At 36.3% G+C, this 25,765-nt stretch overlaps 2 protein-coding genes and 1 long non-coding RNA gene across 11 annotated transcripts; 1 reads left to right on the top strand and 2 right to left on the bottom strand.

Moving 5' to 3' along the window:
• Positions 1–3,328: 3,328 nt before the first annotated feature.
• On the bottom strand, positions 3,329–13,041 carry LOC119069996 (serine protease persephone-like). 9 transcript variants are annotated; one of them, XM_037174245.1, is made up of 15 exons: positions 12,825–13,040; positions 10,264–10,575; positions 5,960–6,090; positions 5,797–5,897; positions 5,569–5,664; positions 5,403–5,508; positions 4,942–5,333; positions 4,727–4,845; positions 4,568–4,659; positions 4,428–4,505; positions 4,299–4,367; positions 4,184–4,237; positions 3,933–4,116; positions 3,695–3,874; positions 3,329–3,629 (listed from the first exon to the last, which is right to left on the bottom strand). In XM_037174245.1, exons 2-15 carry the CDS (start codon positions 10,388–10,390, stop codon positions 3,475–3,477), a joined length of 1,884 nt encoding a protein of 627 aa, XP_037030140.1. In that variant the 5' UTR covers positions 10,391–10,575; positions 12,825–13,040; the 3' UTR covers positions 3,329–3,474. The 9 variants fall into 9 exon arrangements, with proteins under 9 accessions (XP_037030140.1, XP_037030136.1, XP_037030139.1 ...); XM_037174241.1 differs by having other exon boundaries at positions 4,942–5,508; positions 12,731–13,041; XM_037174244.1 differs by having other exon boundaries at positions 4,942–5,508; positions 12,737–13,041.
• LOC119069997 lies at positions 8,395–11,888 on the top strand. Its single transcript, XR_005086443.1, has 3 exons — positions 8,395–8,516; positions 8,681–8,685; positions 11,873–11,888. It is a non-coding gene; the product is annotated as an uncharacterized LOC119069997 (long non-coding RNA).
• An 8,581-nt stretch (positions 13,042–21,622) lies between the features above and the next one.
• On the bottom strand, positions 21,623–23,197 carry LOC119069993 (40S ribosomal protein SA). Its single transcript, XM_037174237.1, has 3 exons — positions 23,110–23,197; positions 22,501–22,752; positions 21,623–22,293 (listed from the first exon to the last, which is right to left on the bottom strand). The coding sequence occupies exons 2-3, from the start codon at positions 22,717–22,719 to the stop codon at positions 21,673–21,675; spliced, it is 840 nt and encodes a 279-aa protein (XP_037030132.1). The 5' UTR covers positions 22,720–22,752; positions 23,110–23,197; the 3' UTR covers positions 21,623–21,672.
• Positions 23,198–25,765: the final 2,568 nt, after the last annotated feature.

Genomic DNA, 25,765 nt, shown 5'->3' with positions numbered 1-25,765 from the left:
CAATTGAAGAATGGGAAATAGAATCATCAGTCGAAGCTCCATTGGTGAAAAGAAGTATTCAAAAATCTTGGTCATGTCCAATTATGGAAAAAAAAGTTGCCTACCTTAATTGATTCTTTCGAAGATGACGCCCTGTCAAAAAGCTCGTTTATGGTTAGGCGCACTACCATCTTCCTCTCTTGGTCTATGCCTTGATAATGATTCACTGAGAGTTGCGGTCGCACTACGAATTGGAGCTAAAATCTGTTACAGTCATTTATGCAAGTGTGGGAAAACGGTGGACGAATATAGTTATCATGGTTTAAGTTGTTTAAAAGCTTCTGGTCGTCATCATTCTTTCAATGAAACAATTCGTAGAGGCCTGGTGTCTGCTGGAATACCTGCACTTCGTGAACCTCCAGGAACTGTAAGAGAAGACAGCAAGCGTCCGGATGGTATCAGCCGGTAAATGTTTGCTTTGGGACGCAACTTGTGGAGATACTGTCGCTAAATCATATGTTAAACACACGTCACGAAACGTTGGTTGGGCCGCATCAACAGCTGAAGAGAAGAAGATCTCACTATATCGATCATTACTCGGTCAATACATTTTCGTTCCAGTTGGTTTCGAAACAATGGGGTCCATGGGGTCCACACGCAAAAAAATTCATCGAGGATTTGGGTAAAAGAATTTCAACAGCAACAAACGAAAAGAGGTCAACATTATATCTTAAACAAAGAATTAGTTTAGATATACAACGCGGCAATGCTATGTCTGTACTAGGAACGTTGCCATCAACTAATGATCTTGGAGAAATCTTTTATCTTTTGCCTAAGCAGAAATCGAATATAAATTGATGTAAACAGAGGATAAAATGCAGATGGAAATTGACAAACAATAATATTGGGAATTTGATTGTCTTGAAATCACACTTTTGTGTTTATTTGGTTCGAACACGTTTTATGAATAAGATACGGTTATGTGAGAAAATTGAAACATACATTAATTTGGTCGTAAAATGTTTCAATGAGACTTGCGATGCTTTATTCTGCCTTGCGTTACACTAGGCTAAGCATAAAGATTTTAATTCGGTCTGTGAAGATACTACCAGTTTCAAGAAATCATTAAATCAAAAATAGAAATTCAAGATTGAAAGATTGAAGCATAAATTACGGAATTTTTCTCGTAACTTAGGCCCTCAGCATGAAAAGTTGTATACGCATCTGTTGTGGACGGTTTATTTTAGGCACTTTCGCTTGTCGCCCTCACTTCGTTCGCGCTACAATCCGCGAAATTGCCTAAAATATACCGTCCACAACTTATACGTTAATAACTATTCCTGCACGATATATAGTTCGGGAAAAACTGACATTTCTTAATGAAAAATCATGGCAAAATATGTCGTATTTCAGTTGTCGGCACAAAACTTTTTCGTCATTTCCTGACTTGGTACGAAAAATACTATTTATCTAAAATAAACAATGATCTGCGATGTGAAATCATTTTAAACAAAACTGCAGTCAATTGGACGGTTCAATCTAAATTGAAATTGAAAAATCTCTTCTAAAAGTATGAGTAAAAATTAAAGTTCCTAACAAAATGAGTCAAAAATGTAGGACAACATAGTTGTTCCAAATTTTTTGTTGATATAGTCTGACGATTCTTTTTCCAAAATGCTTAAGGGTTTAACTTTGACTTTAAGTTTATATCTATTTGAAAATATCGAGCAATTATTTCGAAAATTCGTGGAATTGAAAGAATTGATTGGAATTATAGGAATCGAAGGGCGAATCCGGCAAGTAGTGGTGTTAATCCGTTAATTAAAGAAATAAAAGGAATTAAGAGCAATTAAAAGGAATTGACAGAAAGTACCTTTAGAAATTGAAAGGGTATTGAAAGGAAACTGAAAGGGAATTGAAAGGGAATTGAAAGAAATTGAAAGGAATTGAACGGAATTGAAAGGAATTGAAAGGAAATAGAGCGAATCCGGCAATTAGACGAGTTGGTCCGGTAATTGAGGTAATTAAACGGAATTGAAAGGAATTAGAAATTGATTTGCCACCATTTTGGCCAGTCGGTTACCCCTCGGTTTCCCCTTACTCAGGGAGTCCAATTCGACGTGTTACAAACGTATGCGTAAACCTATAAGACCCCAGTACTTCGTACGGGTCTAAAAATAGAGAAGTTTGAACTGACAATCTTCCCATTTAACAATTTCCCCATTTTAATCCCACGAGGAATTAGTTCCTTTGAAACAACGGTTCAAAAAAAAAACAAAGGAACAAATTGTAGCAGTGGTAACATCGTCGACTGGAGTACAGGAGGTCCCGGGTTCAAATCTCGTCAGGTAAATAAAAAAATAATAATTTCTGTTTAATAAAAACATTTCAGATTCCAGATTCTAAAAATCTACTTCTCATATCAGACGTTCAGACAACTAAAAAACTATAGTATCGCCATATCCGATTTTTTCTTAAGTAAAAGTAGGGTGGGATGAAATACTATTTTTTTTAATTGCACTACAAATAACATTTTGATCGGAGTAAAATGAGATTTTCATTTCAACGCATAATAAAGAAGCGTCAGAAGTCAGTGCCTAAAAGATTAAAATTTAATTCCTCTAGGGATGACTCATTTAGGGTTAACTTCAAGTAATCCCTGAAGGGATTACATTTTAATTCTAAAAAAGATTCAGTAGCGTACTGTTAATCCCAAAAATATTTAGATCTAGGTCCATATTTTTATCTGTACGCCTACCGAAATCGGACGCATTCTTCAGTGTACTTTTGTATATGCCACTCTAGAAAAAATCATTGAAATGAAATTGCATGTACTTTTGGGGTCTTATTCAGTTTAAAATTCATGCACACTATTATACAAGAAGTTGCAAAATTGGGGGAATTTCGGCAGACTTCTAACGGTTCATCTGCATCAACCGAACGTACATACAATTTCCTTTCTGTGTACGTTTCGTTTACCTATAGAAGTCACCATAAGAAAAGTGAATCTTTTCGGTTTTTGATCACAAGCACCGAGGAATTTTTTGTGAAAGTTTTCTTGGCTTCTTAGGGTCGAAAACATTTTTAGACTTATTTTCGAAAGAATCCCTCATGACCTGAATTGAATTTGTTCCAAGCTTTCACTGAAATTGTGAATCTTATGAAATTCTGTTCAAATTTTATAGTTTTGCAACGTATGGCAGTATTGGTTACAATGTCATTGAGTTCTATGAGTAGAACTTTTTGATGTGACGAATTATTTTTTTTTTTTTTAAACAACCACCAATCAATTTTAGTTTTGTTTCCAAAAAAAGTTGGATATCGATCGTTTAAGACAAAACTCATTCGATCCGTTGAAGACAATCTTCTCTTTGCGAATTTTTTAATCAAAAATACAAAATTATATATCTGGCACATTAAGTCTAATATCAAAATACTAAAAATAAAACATTTCCATCACATTAAATGCGTGCAGCAATCAGATTTTTATTCTCGTTATCTATTCGGCCAAACAATCGATTCAATCCAGTCCAAATAGAATGCAACGCGTGCGTAGACACTCGGCAAAGCCGATCCACACGATATTCCAAATGAGGTGACCCCGACAATAGTAGACATTCCGTTTGGACTGTAGATTTGAAGTGGACCACCTAATTCGGTTACAAAGACATTAATAAACAAAATATCCCAACCAGCAATTGAATCAATTTTATACCAGAGTCCCCTTCACATGAATCTTGCCTGGCATCAGGATCGTAGGCACAAATTTGACCGAGATTCACGCCGTTTCGTAAACTCCTGTCATTCGCATTATATCCCAGCAATGAAGCATTGCATGATTCAAGTGCAACTCCTGTCAGATTTGTTTTGAGAAGAGCATTCGATCGTTCCGCTTCTGCAAGAAAACGAAAAATGTGAGTCATGGTTCGACTTTTCCACAATGGATTATTTACTTTCGATTGACGTTCTGCCCCACCCCGTCACGATCAGCTGAACATTTGGTTCAACGTCAGAAATGTTACTTCGCAGACATGCCGGTCGAATGTTGTCGCCGAAAGGAATGGGACTGGACACACGAATTAATGCTATGTCGTCGTAGCGACGACTCGGTCGATAGTCAGGATGTGTTATAATTTCCTTATAGAAAAACCAATCAACAATGAAACGGAACAAATGAATTTAGAAATGTTTAAAATATACTCACGGCTATGGTAGAAGTGACCCCTGGGACGCCGTCATCATTAGTCAATAGTGTAATCTGAAGGAAAATTTGGGCAGTGATCAGACTGTAGATTATGGTTTTGTGAGAACTAATTTACCTTTCCGGTTTTGACTACGGTTGGCAAATTGCGGTCTGTAACACAGTGCGCTGCTGTCAAAATATAATTCTACAATTGTAAAGGGTGTTACGGTTAAGAGTCAATAGGTCACTTAAGTCGTTTCAAAACCTCTGAAATTACGGAGCCTCCACAATTGAAGTCAAATTCGAAACGGCCAAATTCCTGCGATGGGAATCCCAGCGCGGCCTGAAAGAGATTCGAGGTTGCTGTATCATTTTGAATTCTACAGAGGAACAAAACTACCATACCATGTGAGGAAATTCACCAAGTGATGTCGGTACACCACCCAAAATATTTTGGTTTATGAAGGGAGAGCTCAACGACGTATAATTTTCGCATGCTAAATAGTTGGATTACATCGTCAGTTATTCGCTCTGAGCTTTCGACTGAATATTTCAATTTATTACCAATTTCGCTTCGTCTCTGGCCTAGCCTTGTTGGTGGTCTTGACGGCGTTGTTCCTGGCCCAGGAGTTACGTTACTTGGTTCAGTCGTTTTTGGTCGACTAAACGATAAATCATTATTGCTAAACATTCAAGAAAAGGAGAAAAAGATTTCTTTAGAACCGCTAAGTTAGCTATACACAAAATACTAAACATAACCGAACGACCGACACCACTACCTTTCACCATTACTTTGACTATCTATGCTATTAGTACCATCACCAAAATTGAATTCACGCAACGAGTCGAATCTGCGTGGAGTGGTTGTAGAGACATTATTGCTGGCAATCGCTTCGTTTAAGATGTCTTGAAGCCAGGGTGCCATGTTTAGCTGTGAGCTTTCGGCTGTTGGTTTCGTGGTAGGAATGGGAAGCATTTCAACATCATTCGTTGGGGACCATTGGCTCCAAAAGGAGTTAATTGTTGGCTTCGTTACGGATCGAGACGATGGACCAACAGAAATTGTTGCTACGGTTGTAACCTGAATTGCTGATCTGGTCGTTTGAGGTCGTTGTGTTGATGTAGCGGTGATGCGCTTAGTGTTTGAAGTTATTAGCGGCCGAAACGTGGTGGTAATTTGAGACCATGGCGACGATGTTACCCGTTTAGTGGTTGAAGTTATTATCGGCCGAGGTGTAGTAGTGATTCGGAGTGTTGACGACGATGTAACTCGTTTAGTCGTCGCAGTCACTTGTGCTCGTTGCGTGGTGCTTATTCTTACCGACCGATGCGTTGTTGTAAGCGGACTAAATAGAAATTATTCTAAATCACACACCGATGCAAAATTTGTTAATAAATTCCTTAACTTCTCTATATTGTTATTGATTGGACGACTAAACAAGTTATGAACAGTACTGGTGGATTGCGGTGAATGATAATTGATTAATGAAAGTTTCCCATCACTTAAACGTAAGAACAATATTTTCTTTTAATTTTCGTTAGCTCTCAACTTAGAAATTTAGATCTGGTTGGGTTAGCATTAGTTCTGTACAGTGTTAGTTACGAAGCTGAAGTGAAAGTCTCAAAAAACTTACTCAAAATAAATCCCATCCTCGCTGGTATCAATTGGAAAAGTGTTTTTGTCCGGCCTCGGTGTCGGTCTCTCATCGGCGCAACATATTATTTCATTGGCTCCCTAGAAGAGTACAAAATTCACGTATGGAATACTCCAAACTTCAATCAAATGTTTTGATTTACCTCGAAAGAACAACGATTTATGTCACTGTACGAGAGCACTCTTTGATTTAATCCTTGTATTGCCCATTGGCATAGAACAAATGATTTACATACTGCCAACGAACCATCCTTTAATTCACATTCACTACCCTCTGGGAAAGTAAAAGAACAATAGTTAATACTGATAGTTAAAGACTTAGAATTTGTATCCATATGCAGTAGATGGACATTATCGATTATAAGATCAATTTAATAGCCTCAACAAGAGCAACACATTCTCTACATATACTATAATGTGCCGAATACATCGTCTCCTTATCTCTAGTATAAAACACAAACGCATCAAATAAATTCGTAGTTTAAAGTATGGAAATGTGTATTATATAAATAGCTAAAGAAAATAGGGAAAATTCAAATTAAACTCAATCGAAACTCTACATCAACACCGACATCTACCGGCTGGCGCATCAAGGAATCATCAAAGTATTCGAAAACGAAGAAACTTCGAGCAAAGGAAGTGATGATTGTTAAAGTATTTTCTCAGCTTATAAAAAGACCGGTACTTTTTCGTACTGGTCTTACGCCGAAATACTAGAGTATAAACATTATCCAAACGACTATATCGAACGATATTGTCCAAAAATAATTTTCATAAATTTGACATAAAAGCCATTTCATCTAAAGTCGGTGTAAATTAAAACGTTTCGGATAAATAAATGCCATTCAATTGTAATTATCAAAATCGTGGTCTAAAATCATTTAATCGCATCCATTGGGGCCGAGCTGTTATTCCGTGATCTTTGGTCGTATGGTGATGGATTTAATCGCCTAATCGGAAGCCAGCATCGAAAGACATCGAAAGAACGAATCTTTGGTCATTTGAGCATCCTAGTGAGTAGTTGAGAAATTAATTCTTCGGTAAGTCAGAGCGAAGGATATCTAAGACACATTGAGCCATGGTAAGCAGAATTGATTGCACCATACAAAGTAACTAGAAAGAGATCCTTTTACAATACTTAGCTGTCAAGTCAAAATGGATGTGGAACGACCATCGATATAATATAGGGTAGATTGGTATACACGAAGAACGAAAATTCAAAAATATATCACACACACAACGATAAAAAATTTTGATCACAAGACAAAACAAAAAGGAAAGGGACATTAAGATTTTGTAATATTTGTATGGCTTTCTTCCACGCGCTTTCTAAGAACGTAAGTTACGTTACACATACATTCTTACATTCTTTCCGCAGACATGTTCTTCGTCTGTACCAATCTACCCTACATCGATGGGAACGACCTAGGGTACTACCTGAACAAATCGATCTTTTTTCACTCAATCACTTTTTTATGTAGATTGTGTACTGTTCGTATTGAGGTTATTGACAATTCATTATTAAGGTCACCAATATTTTCAAGTTTTAGCAGATTAAAACCCATGGCATCAAGCTACTAAAATAACATGGCAACGATTTCGCGTCAATAAAATCTGACGATTTTCAGTCAGTTACATGCAAAATACTTCCTCATGATAGTATTGGTCATGGATGGCAGAAAAGGCAGAAGCAAAAGTTTATGGATGTCAAAATTGAAACGGAAAATAATTTTGGCGGCCAGCAGATCCATCAATCGGAAATATTATTTGAAATTATAAACCGATTTCGATTTCGTTGGTTGAAAATTTAAATCGAAGCATTACCTCTCCAATGTTTCATGCACATAACATACCCAGCGATTTAATGGAATCCAAATTTTCCGTAGCATTTGAATTTGGGATTCGATTAAAACACAAATCATTGCAACGCGGTATTTTGTGTATAACCACGTCAGAGTAAAATAAACCAGGCAGGAGCGTTTGATTTGAATGACAAATGACGATTTTTTCAGCACCAGTCCTAAGTTTTCCTAAGGAAAATTAGGACGTGTGCTGAAAAAATCCATTTCCTGTCGAGGTACGAACAACGTTTTGTGCATCGGACAACTGAAATAGACAAAACACATCAATTTACTTGAAAACATACACACTTCACATTCACCATATTGAATTTAATCAATCATAGTCATAGAAAAATTCATGTAATTCTTTTCCCGCACTATAAATCGTAAAGAAATGAAGTTTTTTCCCGCACGATATATAGTTCGGGAAAAACTGACATTTCCTAATAAAAAATCATGGCAAAATAGGTCGTATTTCAGTTGTCGGATGCACAAAAAGCTTTGTCATTGCTTGCAGAACCTGATGTAAGAGCATTTTAAAAGTTGAAGTAAATATTTCGACTAGAACAAACAATTTATCATCTTTCGTAATAAGCGACATTGGACGAACACTTGATGCTAGTGTCATCTGGCTCTACGTACCAATCAAAAATTGTGTTCTCATTGCTTTTCTGTGACATAAACTTGATCTATCTTGAAAAATACTGATGTTGGTATCGATTTATTTTTTGGCTTACATTTTGTGCGCCCTTTCAAGTGGGGTGAGGGGTTTACAAAAAGCGGACAAAAGCGTGCGAGGGGGTAGGGGGTATCGAAAAATCCTAATTTACCGCGAGCGTAATTTCTGAATGACCCCTAAGTTGAAAATTTTAATTCGCAAAATAAATAAGGCTACTAGATAATTCAGGTCCGTAGTCAAACAAGGGTTACTTTTACTTTGCTGTGGTTTTAATACAGATGATAATCCAACTTTTGGAAATGAACAATGATTCATTTTTCTTCGTAAGATTGTTCTAAGGTCAGATTAAGTTTTCTATTTTCTTCCGCTGATGGCATCATATACATACGGTTGGGGGTATTGTAATCGAGTAAAATGATTTAAATTCCACTGAACAAGAACAGCAAGGTCATTCGTTGTTTGTAATTTAAATCGAAGTTCGTGAACCATTATGTATGGAGTCTCTTTAGCGCATTATAAATTCGTCACAGTTGTTTCTTGTTTATTAAGACTAATGCAATCCAGACATTTTAACGTCTAAGACAGAACACAAATCAAATTAAATTGAAAAAAACGAGGCATGAAAATATCGTCTTGAAAGTGATACGAGCGTAACGAAACAGCGCAAAATTCAAAGATTATCAAACAGAGTCCATTAAATGCAAATGACCTTCGTTTAGTAATGCCTTTCATTTCCAATAGTTTCTTATATCGGAAATATACAAACTTTGGGTCATTGACTTTTGTTGCTTGTTTGCAAACAAGAAAACCAAAACAACCAAATTTTTGCTTTCGATGGAACATAACACTTGAACCTTTGTAGGATGAATGACTCTAAATGTATCATTAGTTTTTGTAATCAAGGGCGCTTACATTAGCTTTTCCTGATTTTTTTTCTTTTGATGCTAGTTAAATTGTGACATTCAAAGTGTGACCTGGGTTTTTGTCGCAGATACAAGTAGTGTTACAACGAATAAAAAAAAGTTTTTTGATCGATTTTCAGCGCTGTTCTTATAGGTAAGGTACTTGACCGTAAAGTGTAAAACTGAATGCAACGCATATGAAAGAATAAGAATTCCTTCACTCTAATTTTCGCTACACGACTAGGGGTGGGCGTTTAGACATCACAATGAACGAGAAAGTGACGACAGCAGTGCGGTAGGTAGAAACAAATAAGCTCCGTAAAGTTCTCAGGACGCAGGTTCTCAATCTACTGTGAGCACTTAAAGGCTGGATAGGTTGCATCTCTGGCTCGTCAAGAAATTTCGGAGAATTTAGTTATTGAAGTGATAGGGAAGATAGCAAAAACGCTCTTCTACTTTAAAAAATTCTTTTCAAAATTGAAATTACGAAATTTTTGCGACTGATGCATATAATGGCCGCATTGGACCTTCTAATTAAATAATTAAATTCATTAGAATTTACATTCAAGTTATGCTATTTTGAAAAAAACTTTCGTTGGTGGAAGAAAAGCCTTGAAACATTTGACTCACCTGATGAGAGCTTTATCAGTTTCCAGTTTTCAATGGAAGATTCCACACTTGTTAAACAACTTATTAAGCAGAATAGAGGGACCGAATGTTGTAGCTTGAGAAGTATTGTATGCAGAAAATTATTAAAGCTTTTGTCAGGCGGCCCAACTAAAAGACGAAAATTTTCCGCACGTTACGATGTAACGAAGAATAAACAAACAAAAATAATAATAAAAAACGAAACAAATGTGTGTGTGGGAATAGGCGCCGTGTAACTAAATTAAGATCGAGCGTGAACATTTCGATATGAATGACGCATGCAAATAAAATAAGATAAATAATTCATAAATATATTGTATAAACGTGCGCGGATCGTATCCAGTTAATTTTGAATTTTTACAATATGTTCAACTCACCATACAGTTGCGGTGTACAATATCCGAAGAAGTGGTTTAAAATGAAAATGATGGCAAGAGTGGATGATGATGATGATGCTGCTGCTGTGTTTGGTCGGATGTTAAACATCTTCCTGAAGGCCATCATCTTTGGTTGTAATTAAGTCGGACTTTATTATGCTATGTGTTCTCACAACAGATTTTTTTTTCTTTTTTTATTAAATTCACCATCGACTATCGTCACAGTTTTATATCATTTTCGTGCTTTGTTCCTTTTATGCGCTTATTTATCACCTAGCACTTTATCAACAATTGTTTTGACCGCTGCTGTTACTGTTGTGTATGCACTGCAAAACCATAAAAAAAATTTATTTCGAATCGTGAGCCAATCAAAATATGTGGAAGTGTTTTTTCTGAGGGCAACTGAGGGATCTGAGATATCGCTAATGTATGGCAGCAAATGAAATGAGTCAAATTAGCCAATTAGACGTTACATAAGAATGGAGTTGTCACTCTGAATCGTTAATCGTCAATTAAATCGAGTTAATTCAGCAGGAAAATGTATCAGTTTTCCGATGCTAGCCGGAAGACCGTGGTACTTAAAGATAAATAACCGGACACACCGGTTCTGATTAAAAAGTTGAGTTGGGAAGCTCGTAATGGAGTTGCAATCAATCCCAGTATTACACAAAAATGCAACCACAATTAGAAAGACGACACTGGTTTCGACTCTGCACAATGCGGACAACGACAAAGTCATGAATTGCAATGCATTATATTCAATTTGTCGTTGACATATTAGTCACCATTCATTATTAGATAGATCATGATTGAGTCTTTTACCATATTCATATTCAGGTATGTATACAGTAAACGTCGGCTCATAAGTTTGCTTTATTTTATTGAGTGTAAATATGTGATATCATTCTGTTGTTACTGATTAGCAATGTAACGTAACGATTTTATATATTTCCTAAACTATACATTTAACATGTACGCTTTGTCATTTCTATGAATGAGAATTCGCTTCTTGAAATAGATTTTCTGTTAGAAAAGTAAATATTTGAAACTTTCTTATCGCGCACAATGACATATTTGAGACCACCTTCCCATACCTTAAAGCGTATCGAGATGTCTTGTACATAATTTGTGAATGTAATCAGAAAAGTTTAGAAGGATGAATTAAAATGGCTTCATCTGATCGATCTTATTCGCTTTTCTCGAGGTTTTTATCAATTATTTCCTGAGAAAAATTCTAATTTTTCATTGAAACATTCGACTACAAAAAAATATCATTGCACTCTCCGACCACATCACCCCCAGCATCTCCCAGCCTCGATCAAAAAAGGTACAAATAAATAGAATAGCACCATCAGTGGTTCTAATTGATTTTATATTAAGCCGCTTTTCTCGTCTTGCTTGGGCCTTATACGTCACAGCAGAATTCGAGAAATAGGGGTGAGTTGGGAAGATAGCTCGGTTCACATTGTCAAAGAAAATTGTGCGACGCAGCTACCAAAAATCTGAATGGATTATAGGAATAAAATAAAAAGGAAAATCAGAAGTAAATCGCAGAGATTTTCGTCGAAACATTTATTTTCCAATTTTTATTGGCGGAATTTCAATACAGTTTAAAAAAAAACTTAGGAAAGGTACACTTCCGGCTACACCTCGGGTCATCTTAAAGATTCATTCAATATTTTTTTAAAAGTCGCTTGAATTTCAAGTACGTTTTGGGATAATAGTTCGGATCAATAATAAGTTCGAAGATGTGTATTTTGGTAAGAAAAAATATTTCAGGGTAAAATTTGGTGACCAACTCTACTCTATTTGTAAACATCGCTGGGCACGTGATGTAAGGCCATACTTTTGCAATACGAAATCAAAAAAAAAAAACAAGTTGACAATGCTTGTTGTTTGTTTTGGAAGTAAGAAAAAAAGCAACAACAATATTCACTAGACCCATGACATTTCTATCGATAAGACAATATAAGTATAACATTTATATATAGCAATTTGATATGACAAAATTTATTTAAATTTGATGAAAACCAGTTTGGCTTGAACGTTTACGTATTGTAAGATCTATAACAACAAGAAACTTTATACTAAATTTATTATTCATTCGGTATTGAACTTGTTGATGTGTCGTCAAATATAATATCTACGACCACAGAAGACGACAACGACGAAGAAAAAAATCACATTAAAATCACCAATTTCATGTAAATATAACTGAATAAATAAAGCAATTAAGGTTCTTGAGTAATTTATCAGCTTTTCGTTTCACATAAAAAAATCAGTAAAATGTTAACGATGTGCAAAATACACAAAAATATCGAGGTATATCGAATCCGAGTTATTTTCTAATATATTTCGCATCAAATACATTATCAGTTTAAGTGGAGCGATCTATTTAAATGTTCAGCTTTTACTGAATTAAGATTAGGCACAACAGTGACAAAAAAGTCAGTTGATTAAATTATACTCTAACAAGATCGGACTCTCAAATGATCTACAATATAATTAATAAGCATTGACACACTGCACTCTCAGATTTTTTATTTGTTTTGTTTATTTACCGCACTGTTTGTTTATTTATATTGACTGTCCCAAAGCACTTAAATTATAACTCTTGTCGATTTTATTGTGATTCTAATTCGACTTTAACGCATCGGACAAAGAACAATAAGCGTATGTTGACGAGCTCCTCTCAGAACACAGCAAAGAACTTAAGAGTTTTCGTTTTAAGCCGAATACGTCGATATGAAGAGAAATATATAAATTTGTACACAAAAAGCTTTGCGGATTTCGATATATTTTATTATAAATTTTTTTTGTAGAGGGGATAAATACGATCGAAGGCAGAGGGAATGTATGTAGTCTAGTCACAATGTTGTTCGATTTTGTCAACAAATCTTTTCACTTGATACAAATAATAATTTCAATATCAAACACAATTATTTTAAAATTACATTATTTGAGAAATGGGTACTCGACGTCACAATCTTAAGTATTGAATGTAAGTAATATACATGCATAACATTGAACATGTTGATGTATGGGTCATGCAATGAAATCAAAAGTGATTATGTTAATAGGAAGGGTCGTGGCCTCTCTTAAATAAGAGAGCTGTATAGTGTTTTTGTCAAATTATATTAATTGTTATCATTTTTAAACGCCGACGTGAATGTGTGTGTCTGTTCGTTCCATCTACACACATAAATTAGTAATACTTCTCGAATGAATTTAAGTTGATGATAAAAACATTGTCCAACCCATCTTCCTCAGGACAAGAAACCAGTTGAGCAATTACTTGATACTACAAGTATCTAATGAGGGGTCATTCACAATGTATACACCTGAAAAATGACAAGAGTTTCAGCATATATGTAAGAGTGATATATACGACAAAGTCGAATATTCGTGGGACAAAAAAAAACTGTGTTGGTAACACTGATTTTTAGATAGTAAGTCAAAATTGTATGAACAGAACTGCAGCGTTGCGCAGTAGCGCTTCATCGTCAATTCTAGCGCCAGCCCACGTTTTTCTCTCTCATTCTTGAGGTTGAAATTCTCCATTCATTTTGACAGAAAGTGATCTTTGCGTTCCATACAATTTAGTTACAACAAAGCGACCTTTACAGTGCATCTCAAGTGCCAATATGATTATATGTAACTCTAACTTCAAAGCCCCAACACAGAAGAATTTCTTTCGTTTCTTTCGTACAGATAGAATACATATTTTCTGTGGGTAACTTTAAGCACACACTAGAATTGTTTCCGTAAGGCTGCCGTAAGGCTGCCGTAAGGCTAACAAATATTAGTTTGTAATTACTCCCTGTTATTGTGTTAAATGGGAATTAAAGCAATCACATACAGCGAGAAAAATAAAATATACAGCGAAACTGAGCGATTTTAAACAGTCTGTAGATCGATTAAATGATATGATTCGCTCAGTTCCGCTGAATATTTCATTTTTGTCGCTATATTATATTGTAGGGCATTGTTTGAACATCCATTTACTCATATTTGTTTTAGTATACATTTTAGTTATTTCTATCTTTTACTGTTTATCGGTCTATCAACGCATCAGCATTTGTACGTTCAGTACTTGACAATCATGAAAAGTATCTTAGTTGTTTTCAACCTTGTTTTCAACTTGTTTTTAGGTCTTTTTTCTTAAAAAAAAACCCTATTGTGGACACTTTATCTGTCCGTCTGTCTGTCCATGTGTCTGTGTAACAAATAAAAAATGAGACCATAACAGCCTTAATTCAAAATTGCAATGCTACTGTGAGCAAATCAACACCAGGCAAATAATAATTATTTGTTATCTGATAACCGATCGCTCACAGTTGGCATGCAATTCGAAAATTTTGTTAGTTGGCAGCTGACTACCAAACGTAATTTCCGGCAGATATGTCTACTATTCGATAACTGCGAAATTATTCTGCCTGCTTGCTTGTTTAAAGCTTGAATTTTTGGTAGTTTCTACCATGCTGATAAAGAGGTGGTAGAGATGTTAACTGTTTGAGAACTGCACACCGACTGATGAAATTATTTAGGCTGCCTGCCTATCTATAATTCGATAATTTGGTAGTTGAATACCAAATTGGTAGTTGAATACTAAAATTGTAGTTCACTACGAAACTAATAGAAAGCCGAAGATATCAACTGAAGAAACATTCTTCCTGCTTGCCTATTTATAACTCACGTATTCGGTAGTTGGTAGCTCCAGAATTGAAAAATTGAGAAAAAGAAAAAAAACCTCACTAGGCTTATAGCCGGTCTATACTTGTTATAAGTGTAAGTCGATTATATGATACACTGTCCGGTTGTGGTTACCTGAAGTGATGGTGTATTTTGTTTATACATGCAATTTCGTATGAATGCACGCGTAGAATATAGGCCAAAGACATTTCACATTTGAGTGTTCATGCTCAGTAGAGCTTAGTAAAGAGCTATAAACAAACAAAATACACTTTATAAAAACGAAGCTACAGATTACACATGCCTGGAACTTGCCGACACCTTAGTAACGATGACAAAAAGAAGAGTAGAAAATAGGAGATTTAGAAGGTTTGGAAGACAGCTAATAAAATCGAGAAATCGTCATGAAAGAAAGTGTTGTATTCTGTTCGACTTGTTATATTTAACTTAAATGATTTATATCAACCTATAAGAAAGCTGAGAACTAGACTTAAAAAAGTTCCACTGGAATAAAATTTGAAAATATTGCTGAGTTGACAACATAGTGATACTGATACATGAATGTAAAATTCAGTTGAATGTTGTCTCACCAGTTGAAACCTGTCGTCACCAATTAAGATTCTTTCCCACCGAACCAAAATAAAAAATTCATTACACCTGACTCTAGTGACTGGAACAACTAATATACATGCAGAACTCATATTGGCCGTACCAAACTGCACACATTTAGCAATTGATATATTGAATCGTACAGCAGAGGATAGCAGAGGATATAATTCACAAGATTTGTCTGAACAACATTAAAGAAATTAATTGGAATGAGTTTTTCGTTTTGCTTTTAATTGTTCGCTTGAATCAAATGAACCTGGGGATTCACTTTGGAGTAAACGTAAAGGTCGTTTCGGTCATTTAAAAAATTGAGTCATAGTGTTCTATTTGATTTTTTTTTCTTTAAATTTCATTTTATTCATCATTTATATAAATCTCTGTGTGGAACACAATATTATGAACAATATACGAAATTTCTTAGAAAATATTTAAATCGTTTACCAAAATTATTTATATATAGAAACACAGTTGCTTCTTCGTGTTTACTCAGAACCGCTTAATAATCACTTAATTCATAAATTGTGGTTTTATGAGAGTAGGTATTAGATTTGTTACACAAACAGACCTACAATTTTACCTTGAAACCAGCTGAATCAGTTATTTAGTTACCACACGATAATCTTTTAATATTTAAAGTTATGAGGTTCTTCGTTACATCGAAAAGCTGAGAGACAATTTAAATATTGCATTGAATAAAAGTTTTCTGGTCGGTCAAACTTTTTGCGAATATTTTACCATTCATCGCATTTCACATTGCATCATTATGGCACAGTGGCATCCACATCATTTTGCAAATCAAAGCTCCGAACAATGAAAGCTGCATAAAGTGTTATGGAGATTGTGTGTTTCATTCGATGAATTCGATACATCTGCGTCGTTTTGAGAAAAAAAGAAACACATTGCAGAGGATTTGTTAATGATATGGTCTTAGATCTAGGTTGCTGACGTTCATAGGTTTCACCATAGGGTCGAAATATTCTTCTCAAAGCGCGAATTCATCTAGTCCTTGACAACGGAAGTTTTCTTTTCACAAATATTTTGAATCACATTACCAAAAGTCAAAGCACTGTTACAGTGCGTTGCAAAAGTGCATCGATTTCTACCTATTTATCGGTAAATATAGGGTGTTGAGGAATTTCGCGGTTCATTTCATTTTGTACACAAAAAGTACGTTCTGTACACAAAACGTCCCTTTTGTACACACACAAAAAATATTTTGTACACAAAATTAAAGATTTTGTACACAAAATTGATTATTTTGTACACAAAAGGTCTGTTTTGTACACAAACAAAAATATTTTGTACACAAACATAACTGATTTTGTACACGGAAACCGTAACAACGTACACAGAAAACACTATTCGTACACAAAATCTTGTTAAGCTTCTAGCAATTTTTTGAATTAGCTTTACGCGATCTCAGCACATAAGTTATCAAGTGTGACAAAACAAAGAAGCTTTATCACAATGAGAGTTCTCAATTGGCTGTGTTTTTTGATTTTGAGAGATTTTTTTATTATAAACATAAATTGCATTGAGCAGCACTTTCATTCCTAGAAGTTAATAATTAACAGAACAACGGCACCAAAAAGAAGAGGTAATACAGTTAGAGAAGAGAACGTGTAATTTGTGTCTGTAGTCTTTCAAAAGTATATTTGCTTAATTCAATCTTTTGTCATTGGACTACATCTTGTTTCATACACTTTCTTTACTGTAGGATGATGTATTTTCTTTGTGCGGGGGCTCCGCCCCCAAACCCCCGCGCCTGCGGCGAGCTTTTCTTTACGCCCTGCAGGCTGCCGTACGTTCATGGGGCTCTGCCCCAAACCCCGCTAGGGGCTCTGCCCCTTAGACCCCGCAAGGGGGGCTGTACCCCCCTTGACCCCCCACTGCGGGGGCTGCCGCCCCTCGACCCCGCTTCTTTTTTTTTTTTAAGTTCACGGCCTGCGGCGCTGCTTTTCATGTACAATGTTTTTACCTAACATTTTTTAAATTAATAACACAATAATACAATATTTAGATTACTCATTCAAAATTTTTAATATTCAAATGCACATGTATAAGAATTCGCATTATTCCGATTCCCACAGGCCAACATTGTAATAACGTCGATGAATAAATATATTCTTCTCTCTCTCACAAAATCATCAAATTTGTGTACAAAATGATTCTTCTTTGTGTACAGAACGAACATACTGTGTACAGAACGAACTTACTGTGTACAAAATGATCACTTTTGTGTACAAAATGATCACTTTTATGTACAAAATAATCATTTTTGTGTACAAAATCATGGTTTCTGTGTACACAATTGACTTTTTGTGTACAAAATGTATGTTTTGTGTACAGAACGTAATTTTTGTGTACAAAAAGAAATAAACCGAATTTCGCGCTGTGTCATTCACAATAACCCACAAATTGACATTTTCCTTATACAAAATGTGTCATTTTGTCAATTATTGTGAATTACGCGGCGCGAAATTCCTAGCAGCCACCTAGAAAGGACGGTTGCTAGGAATCTCGCGCCGCGTCATTCATAATAATTCACATTTTGACACATTTTGTATAAGGAAGATGTCACTTTGTGAGTTATTGTGAATGACGCGGCGCGATATTCCCTAACACCGAAAGGACGTCGATCCTAGAAGCCAAGACCAATTTAAAAAAATATATTCGAAGCTTGTGTGGCCCTGGTGAAAATAAAGTACTCAAAGGCTCGAAATGCGTAGTCTCACGTCACAAAAGACAATAGAATTGAGACCATGAGACTACGTATTTCGAACCTTTGAGAATTTTATTTTCACCAGGGGGCTGGTGAAAGGTGATCAAAAACAGAAAACTTGCACTTTTCTTACAAAAAAAAATCCAGTTCAAAGCACCTTTGGTCCAGTTACACGAGCCGTACGCCAAGGCCAACTATCAAATTTGATAGTAGATAGTTTTGTATCATGCCCGCACGTTAGTAAGCGGGCGTGACGCAAGTCCACTACCAAAAATGTTAAAAAAAATTGGGGACGGCGGAGCATATTTACAGTTTCTTTTTGACATCTCCCCCTTAACTCCAACGACCCCCAAACTAGGATATCTGGAATCTAGGAATCCATACGAGCTCAACGAGCTATCATACGTTACTGTAGCTTCAAAATTGGCCGAGACTTCGAAATACTGATGTTTGTATGAAAATAAGCAAAATCTCGAATTTTCAGATAATGCCGATGATTCGGTTTTCTTCCGTTTGAATTCTTTCAGTACATTTTTTAACCTCACCATTTTTTTCCTAACAATAGGTTCCTCAACATCTGCCACTTGTGACGCAACCTTCTTTTTGTAAAATTTTCTTTCACAAATTTTTTGGGTCAATTTTTTGTTGATAAAACTTTTGCGTACGACGCACAATGCGTCACCCTCAGCGATATCAGTTATTTTGTAAGTAAGATAAAGGACTTGCGTCACATTTACCCTTTAAGGGTTTTTTAACTGATTTCCTTTACAACCATGCATTACACCAGAAAAATGCCTCGTATGAAATGATATTCTTTGGAGGCAAGATGAACTATTCTCAACTAATATCTGAATCTTTTTAGCCCCGTACGAAGTACAAAGGGCTTATTGGATTACGATGACGTGTGTAATTGATGGAATTCGAAGCAGACGGTAAGGGCAAAGTGTTTGCCTTTGTTCATAGATGACGAATCCGCAATAAAAATTTTGTTCGTCCGTCTGTCTGTCACGTCGATATCTTGAGTAAATCAAATCCGATAAAAAAAAAAATCCCTGAAAGATAGTCGAAATAGTGAGGCTAAGTTCGAAGATGGGCATATTCGGGTCGGCCCTTCGTGAGTTTGGGCCACCTAAGTGATTTAAGGTCTTTTGGTGATATTTATGGCAAAATAAACGATGGAAATGTGAATGACACGGCAAATGATAGGTATTGTCAATACCAATCCAGGAAAAAAAAAGTACTCGGCCCTATGTGTATTTTGCATATAAGTCGAGTAAATTTGATCTGTTTTTCGTAATTTTTGTTTCATTTAAAAGGTAGTCGAACACCGAATAGAATGCTGTTGAAAAAAAATTTGGGCCCTTGGACTAAGGCCGCTACTAGGGCCCTATGTGTATTTATACTCAATAAATTTAAGTTTTAGGGCTTTTTGAAATTTTTGTTTCATTTGAAAGGAACGTTGCTATGCGCAATTTCTAAGATGTACACATCTCATATTAATTTTAATTTAACTACACTAACGGGCGGAAAAGGCTTGCGGTCAAAGTAGGGTGACAGACGCACTAGGGTCACGTACGCAATAGATATACGGGTTTGTACGCGGCTCTGATGGCTCGTTTTTAAATGCTTTATTCCAACAATCAAGAACATATTTTACAGCTTCCACCCTAAATGAAATTTGCAGCCAGAGCGAAGCGAGGGCCGTAATTCACACGAGTCGTGATATTTTTTCACGATTGAAGGTTTTGTGAATATAGTAAGTACCGGTGGACTTCCTTTTTTGTACAAAAGAGTAAGAGAAGAACATCTATCGCACAATTCTATTTTGTGAACGAGTTCTCGTTCCACACTCACAAAACATACTTCGCATCTACTCTGATTTAACAAAAAGGCAATCAAAAAGAATAATAGACAGCTCATACGAATCATATTTTATTTATGATTTAAGGTTGATTGAAAATCTTGCTGAAAATTTTAAACAACGTTGAGAGCTCAAAAAGGGATCAAAAATCATTACTTCTTATATGGGAAATTATATTCGAGTTCGAGGTAATATTTTTTCCCGGTCTACTTAACCGTTATAAAGTCGAAATTAGTAACAATTTAGAGAAAATATTTGTAAACTGAGTTATTTTCTACGGTCAACCGAAAACTGGTAACGTTCATTTATTACCATCCCTTCTTATATTCGACGGTTGTCAAAGAATTTTTTTGTTGACTCAAGCTGGAATAAGTAGGCCTTTCACCCGCCCAAAAGGTGGGAGCTAGTTATTAAAGCCCGTTTAAACCCACCTTATTCGTATAAAGTGCATGTATAGTGCTATTTCGAAGACCCATCATGCGAGCCTGAAAAGTACAGTTCATCCTTTCTGAAATAAAGCTAGAACCCGAAACTCGGATTACATTAACTCGACTAATATGCAAAACACGACATTTCATTCAATTGGTCGAGGCTCCATCTCCCGATGCATTCGACCAATTTTCATAAAATAATTTCCTTGGCTGACAACTGACATCAAAACTTTTCATTGTCTGTGTCTAGAAACTGTGTACATGAGATGATACTACCGTCCCGTCGATATGAGCGAAATATCAATCTAAAATAATAATTTTTCCCTTATATAAACGGTCCCACTCGATCTAATTTACTCATATTTTTGTTTACCTGCCCGCTCAAGTTGTAATTTTTCGTATCAACACAAAGAGATAGTTCCGAATATTTACAAAAATTAGGAGCGAAAACAACGCTCTGTTAAAAGGAAACAAACGACGGGTCACTTAATCGTTGGAAACTGTGTCTACGTAGTCAAATGAAGCATAAAACCGAACATCTTGGCAAGTAGTTACAATATTTATTTGCCCATACTGAGAGAAGACATATAAGCGGATGCTGTTTCTACGGTATTCAGCTGTACTGAACAATACATTTAACAATGGTAAAGGTTTACACGGTTTCTTGCAGCTGTTGTCGTACCATTGGTTATTACTAACAAACGAACAGAAATAAAGTGAGAACTGGGATATTGATGGTGATAAGTGGCTGGCTCTTGTTAATTAACATGGTGTTTGCAGATAGTTACAGGAGCAGATAACATATCGAATTCCAGTAAATTTGGGTGAACAAATCAAGGTTTTGCACCAATCAGTTGTATCTGCGTTACCTACCATAATTATCGGTCTTTGCATGCTGCGTCTCGTCTTGTTCAAAATGCTGAGTTCTTTGGTGAGTAGAATTTTCATTCAATTCTTCTTTCACCGAAACGAAGGGCCCAAAGCGAGACGTTTCGGATATAGAGGTGGTGTGAGTACACACACCCAGTGAAAGACAACACAGTATTATCCTTGTGGACTGTGAACTTTATTTTCCACTCACAATGGTCAAACATTTAAAAACCACCGCTGCCGCCACCCCAGGTGGCAGCTTTAGCTGGAACAGCTGCAGTTTGTTCGTCATCATTCCAGTCATCAGCTGGAACGAATGCAACCTTGTGTGCTGGTGCAGCTTCTTCCCAGTTTTCTGGCTCGGCAACATCTTGAACATGTGCGTCCTCTTTGATAGCTGGTACGGCTTCCTTAGCGGCAGCTTCTTCCTTTTCTGTCTCATCGGGATCGCGATAGAAGAACAAATCGACGACTGTGTTCCATTCGTCTTTGCGTGAAATGCGTCCACGCAAGCGTAAAACTTCGCGCGACAACAACCACCACATCAAACCGATCGAGTGCGTGGCCTTGGTGTTGCATGGAATGGCAATGTCGATGTATTTCAATGGACTGTCGGTGTTACAGAATGCGATGACTGGGATGTTCACATACGAAGCCTCGATGATGGGTTGGTGATCGGTCAACGGATCGGTGACGACCAATAGACGCGGTTCGCGGAAAGCCTGTTGGATTTGATTGGTGAAGGCACCAGGAGTGAAACGACCAGCAATTGGTGTAGCCTGACAGTAGCTGGCGAACTTTAGTACAGCACGTTGTCCGTACAAACGGGATGAGATGACGAACACCTGAAAACGACCAATGATTACGTTATGTCAAATGAGAACGATAAGACGTCGACACGAACAAGGCCGTTGCAATTCGAGTGGCTTATGGAATCAGTTTAAAACGTTTGCATCAGAGACAATCAGCCCCGAAAGATGATAATGTGAATTTCATCATAACATGAAGCCACTCGTAATTGATGCGAATTGATTAACGAAATCGTCACTTACATCTTGAGGGTGTTCAATAGCTGCAATAGCACGAGCGGCTAGCAACAATTTCTCCCATGTACGTCCCAAATTGATGATATGAACACCATCCGGGCGTCGTTTGTACACGTATTGTTCCATTTGGAAATTGACTTTGTCCGATCCCAGATGTGTGGTGGCGGCCAACATCTTGGTTATATCTGACACATTAAGTGCCAAGGTATCCAATCCTCCCGACATTGTAACGTTTTTTTATTTAGAGTTACGAATAACCTGTGAATGGGTAAAAGTTGGGTTATGTTCTGCGTTTGGTTTGCTGGAAAATTTTTATCAGGAAAAAAACCGGCTGCATTTCGGAACAAATTGTACATTTCCACACTACACCATGACATCGAAATATTGATCAAAGTCTGGTCATCCCGAAACAATTCTAATTTGTCATAATGACATGATGCACGTGGCCGCATGCGAATTGGTCAAAAAATTGACAAATATTGAGATTATTGTCACGCTTTAAACATCGGCTTTAGTTTTTATAGATAATCTAGTGAATTGTTGTCACGAAAATACACAAAATATTCATTTATAAATGCAATTGATATTGATTTTCATAAATTTAAAATTACTTACGTCTGATGCCACTGGAAGGTAATTTTGAAATGGACGAGTTGATACGTTTACGTAAATAAAGTGACATCACACACACGCTCAAACTGTACGAAAGATTTAAATGTCAAAAGTTTCGTTAAAAAAAGATTTCTGCTGGAAATCGGAATGGGTTTACAAAGTGACATACAGTTTGCTCGGCAAGAATTTGAATTAGTGCGGGAGATAGTTGAAAATAATGGATGTATAGTTAGGTTGTTGGGCGTGCATGGAAATAATGCAGTATCCTGGTATCCTAGATACCGGGAAGTCGTCGGGGCGAAAAATTGGATACCGGGAAATTTAGCCTTCATCGAAGGCGATTTTCTTTTACTGTAAAAATTAGACCTCACCGGGAAATATCTATCAGTGGGAAGTGCTCACCGGGAAATATCTATAAGCAGGAAGAATTCAGAACTAACCGGAAAATAGCTGTCACCAGGAAATCGGAAATAGCTACCACTGGGAAGAACTTACCGTGAAATTTTATCAGCGGGAAGAACTTTTCGAGAAGTTTCTACAGACGGGTGAAGACGGGTGTTATTTAGAATTTTGAGTATGTACAGTATCAAAGAATGGTACTATTTTTACATCATCAAAAGTCAATCTTCAAAATATTTCTGTTTTTATAATTAAGTAAATTAAGGCAAAAATTCCGAAAGATTGTTATGCACACATATCTGGCATATTGTAACAGCTGTAACATCTGACAGCTGCAATCGGTTCGCTTTTCATTGATTGTGTTCACTTTCGTTGAATAAAAGTGAAAAGTGAACGATAGTGACCAAAAGCGAACCGATCACAGCTGTCAACTGTCAATTCATACCTCCAGACCACCTAGTCTTTTTTTCAACTTAAAAGGTCTATAGCCTGCACATTTTTATTTTGCCTATAATTCTACAACCTTGGGTGAAATAACTTCACTCTGCTGGTAAATGGAATGTTATAGAAGTAAATTCGGTACACAAACGCTTACATCAGTAATTTTATGGAGAAATCTACTGAAAATATAATATAATTGTGCAAAAATCTATTTCCTTACTTTCATCATTTATTGCGTTGATACAGACTGTTATGATAGGAGAATGAAACATAGCAATGAAGGTCCCCTTACTCGAGTCATAATAAATTGTTCTTCGGACTTCTCGCTTTAATGTCAACACACGGTGGGTTTGAACGAATTTTAAATAAACGTGTAAGTTTCCAACCCTGTTTTTTTCATAAGCGAGTCGGGAGAGGGAAGTGCTGTTATGTGACGGGATGGCTCAGTGGTTACGTACTAGCCTTCCACCAAAATGATCCGGGTTCGATTCCCGTGACAGACAAATTCCGCATGGAATTTTTCTAGCGATTATATCGCATTGGTAACGTCCTTAGTTCACTCAAGCTTCATAATTTGGGTAGTTGCGGTGTTTTTGGTGGCTGCAACGATGTACACACTGAATGAATCGTATGACGTAACCCAAATACGATGAATTTGTGTACATATGTCTAGCCTACATTAAGGCGAGATATTAATTTCGCACCTAACTTTCCTCAGAGAGTAATTACATACTTCGAGGCGTGGTTCGGAAGTCACGTAAAGCCGGTGGTCCAGACTGAACTTGTTATTGGCTGTAAAAGGCTGTTAGAACGGTCTCAAAACCAACAAAAAAAAAAAAAAAAAAGTAAACAAGTTTTAGAAAAATCCCCAGAGCTGTTTCTGAGAACCAACAACAGCGTCAGCCAGGGCTTGTAAAACAGTGAGGACTGAGGATTTACATTGGAATTGGTAGAGGGACGAATTCTAACATTTACAGTGTAAAAATTATGGCTATCGATAATTTCTTCATTGAGCAATAGTAGCTAAAAGTCAAAATTTCACCATGTTGAAAGACAGATATCTCAAGACTTTTTGTCTTTTTTATGTCTATTGATCATTTAAATTCATTTTTTGATTAAAATATTTGTTTTTGTTCATAAGATAGATAATTTTATTTAGTTAGCTCTAGATTTGCAAGTAGAACGACCTCAATGCAAAAATCTCTCATCAAAATTTCTTCTACATGATCAAGCATGGCATATTTGATATCGTTGTAAAGCTGAGACTCCAGCCTATAACATGAGCTACCCCATCGATGTGAAATACTCATACCATTAAGGTATGGAAGCGGCCAAAGTTCGCCGAGGGTAGTCTAAAAGTGCAATTTCTGAAAAGGTAACAGAAAACTTCGATTTAAAAACAGTTTGTTTGCTATTCGAAAGGGTTTGCAAAACTAGTCTGGGATGACTATTACAGGCTTCCTCGGTTGTTTCGTAAATGAGAAATCAGTCTTTTAACATGGTGAAATTTTTACTTTTAGCTACTATTACTCAATGAAGAAATTATCGAGAGCCATAATTTTTACACTGTAAATCTTAGAATTTGTCCCTCTACCAATTCCAATGTAAATCTTAAGTCCTCACTGTTTCACAAGCCCTGACTGACGCTGGTGGTGGTTCTCACGAACAGCTCAGGGGATTTTGCTAAAACTTGTTTACTTGAATAGCACTTCCCTCCCCCAACTCACTTATGAAAAAAACCGGGTTGGAAACTTACACGTTTATTTAATATTCGTTCAAACCCACCGTGAACAGTTATTATCCGTAGGGGTTACAAGTT

Source organism: Bradysia coprophila (assembly GCF_014529535.1).
Source record: "Bradysia coprophila strain Holo2 chromosome X unlocalized genomic scaffold, BU_Bcop_v1 contig_44, whole genome shotgun sequence".
Lineage (NCBI taxonomy): Eukaryota > Metazoa > Arthropoda > Insecta > Diptera > Sciaridae > Bradysia > Bradysia coprophila.
Note: the sequence above shows the minus strand (reverse complement) of the source record. Positions and strands in the feature narration are given on the sequence as shown.

Coding starts and splice junctions, on each gene's coding strand:
- LOC119069993 (XM_037174237.1), bottom strand. CDS start 22,719: ATGTCGGGAGGATTGGATACCTTGGCACTTAATGTGTCAGATATAACC. Junction 22,294..22,500: donor CTATTGAACACCCTCAAGAT/GTAAGTGACGAT, acceptor GGTCGTTTTCAG/GTGTTCGTCATCTCATCCCG.
- LOC119069996 (XM_037174241.1), bottom strand. CDS start 10,390: ATGATGGCCTTCAGGAAGATGTTTAACATCCGACCAAACACAGCAGCA. Junction 6,091..10,263: donor TTGTACACCGCAACTGTATG/GTGAGTTGAACA, acceptor TTACTTTCCCAG/AGGGTAGTGAATGTGAATTA. Junction 5,665..5,796: donor GAGGATGGGATTTATTTTGA/GTAAGTTTTTTG, acceptor CTTACGTTTAAG/TGATGGGAAACTTTCATTAA.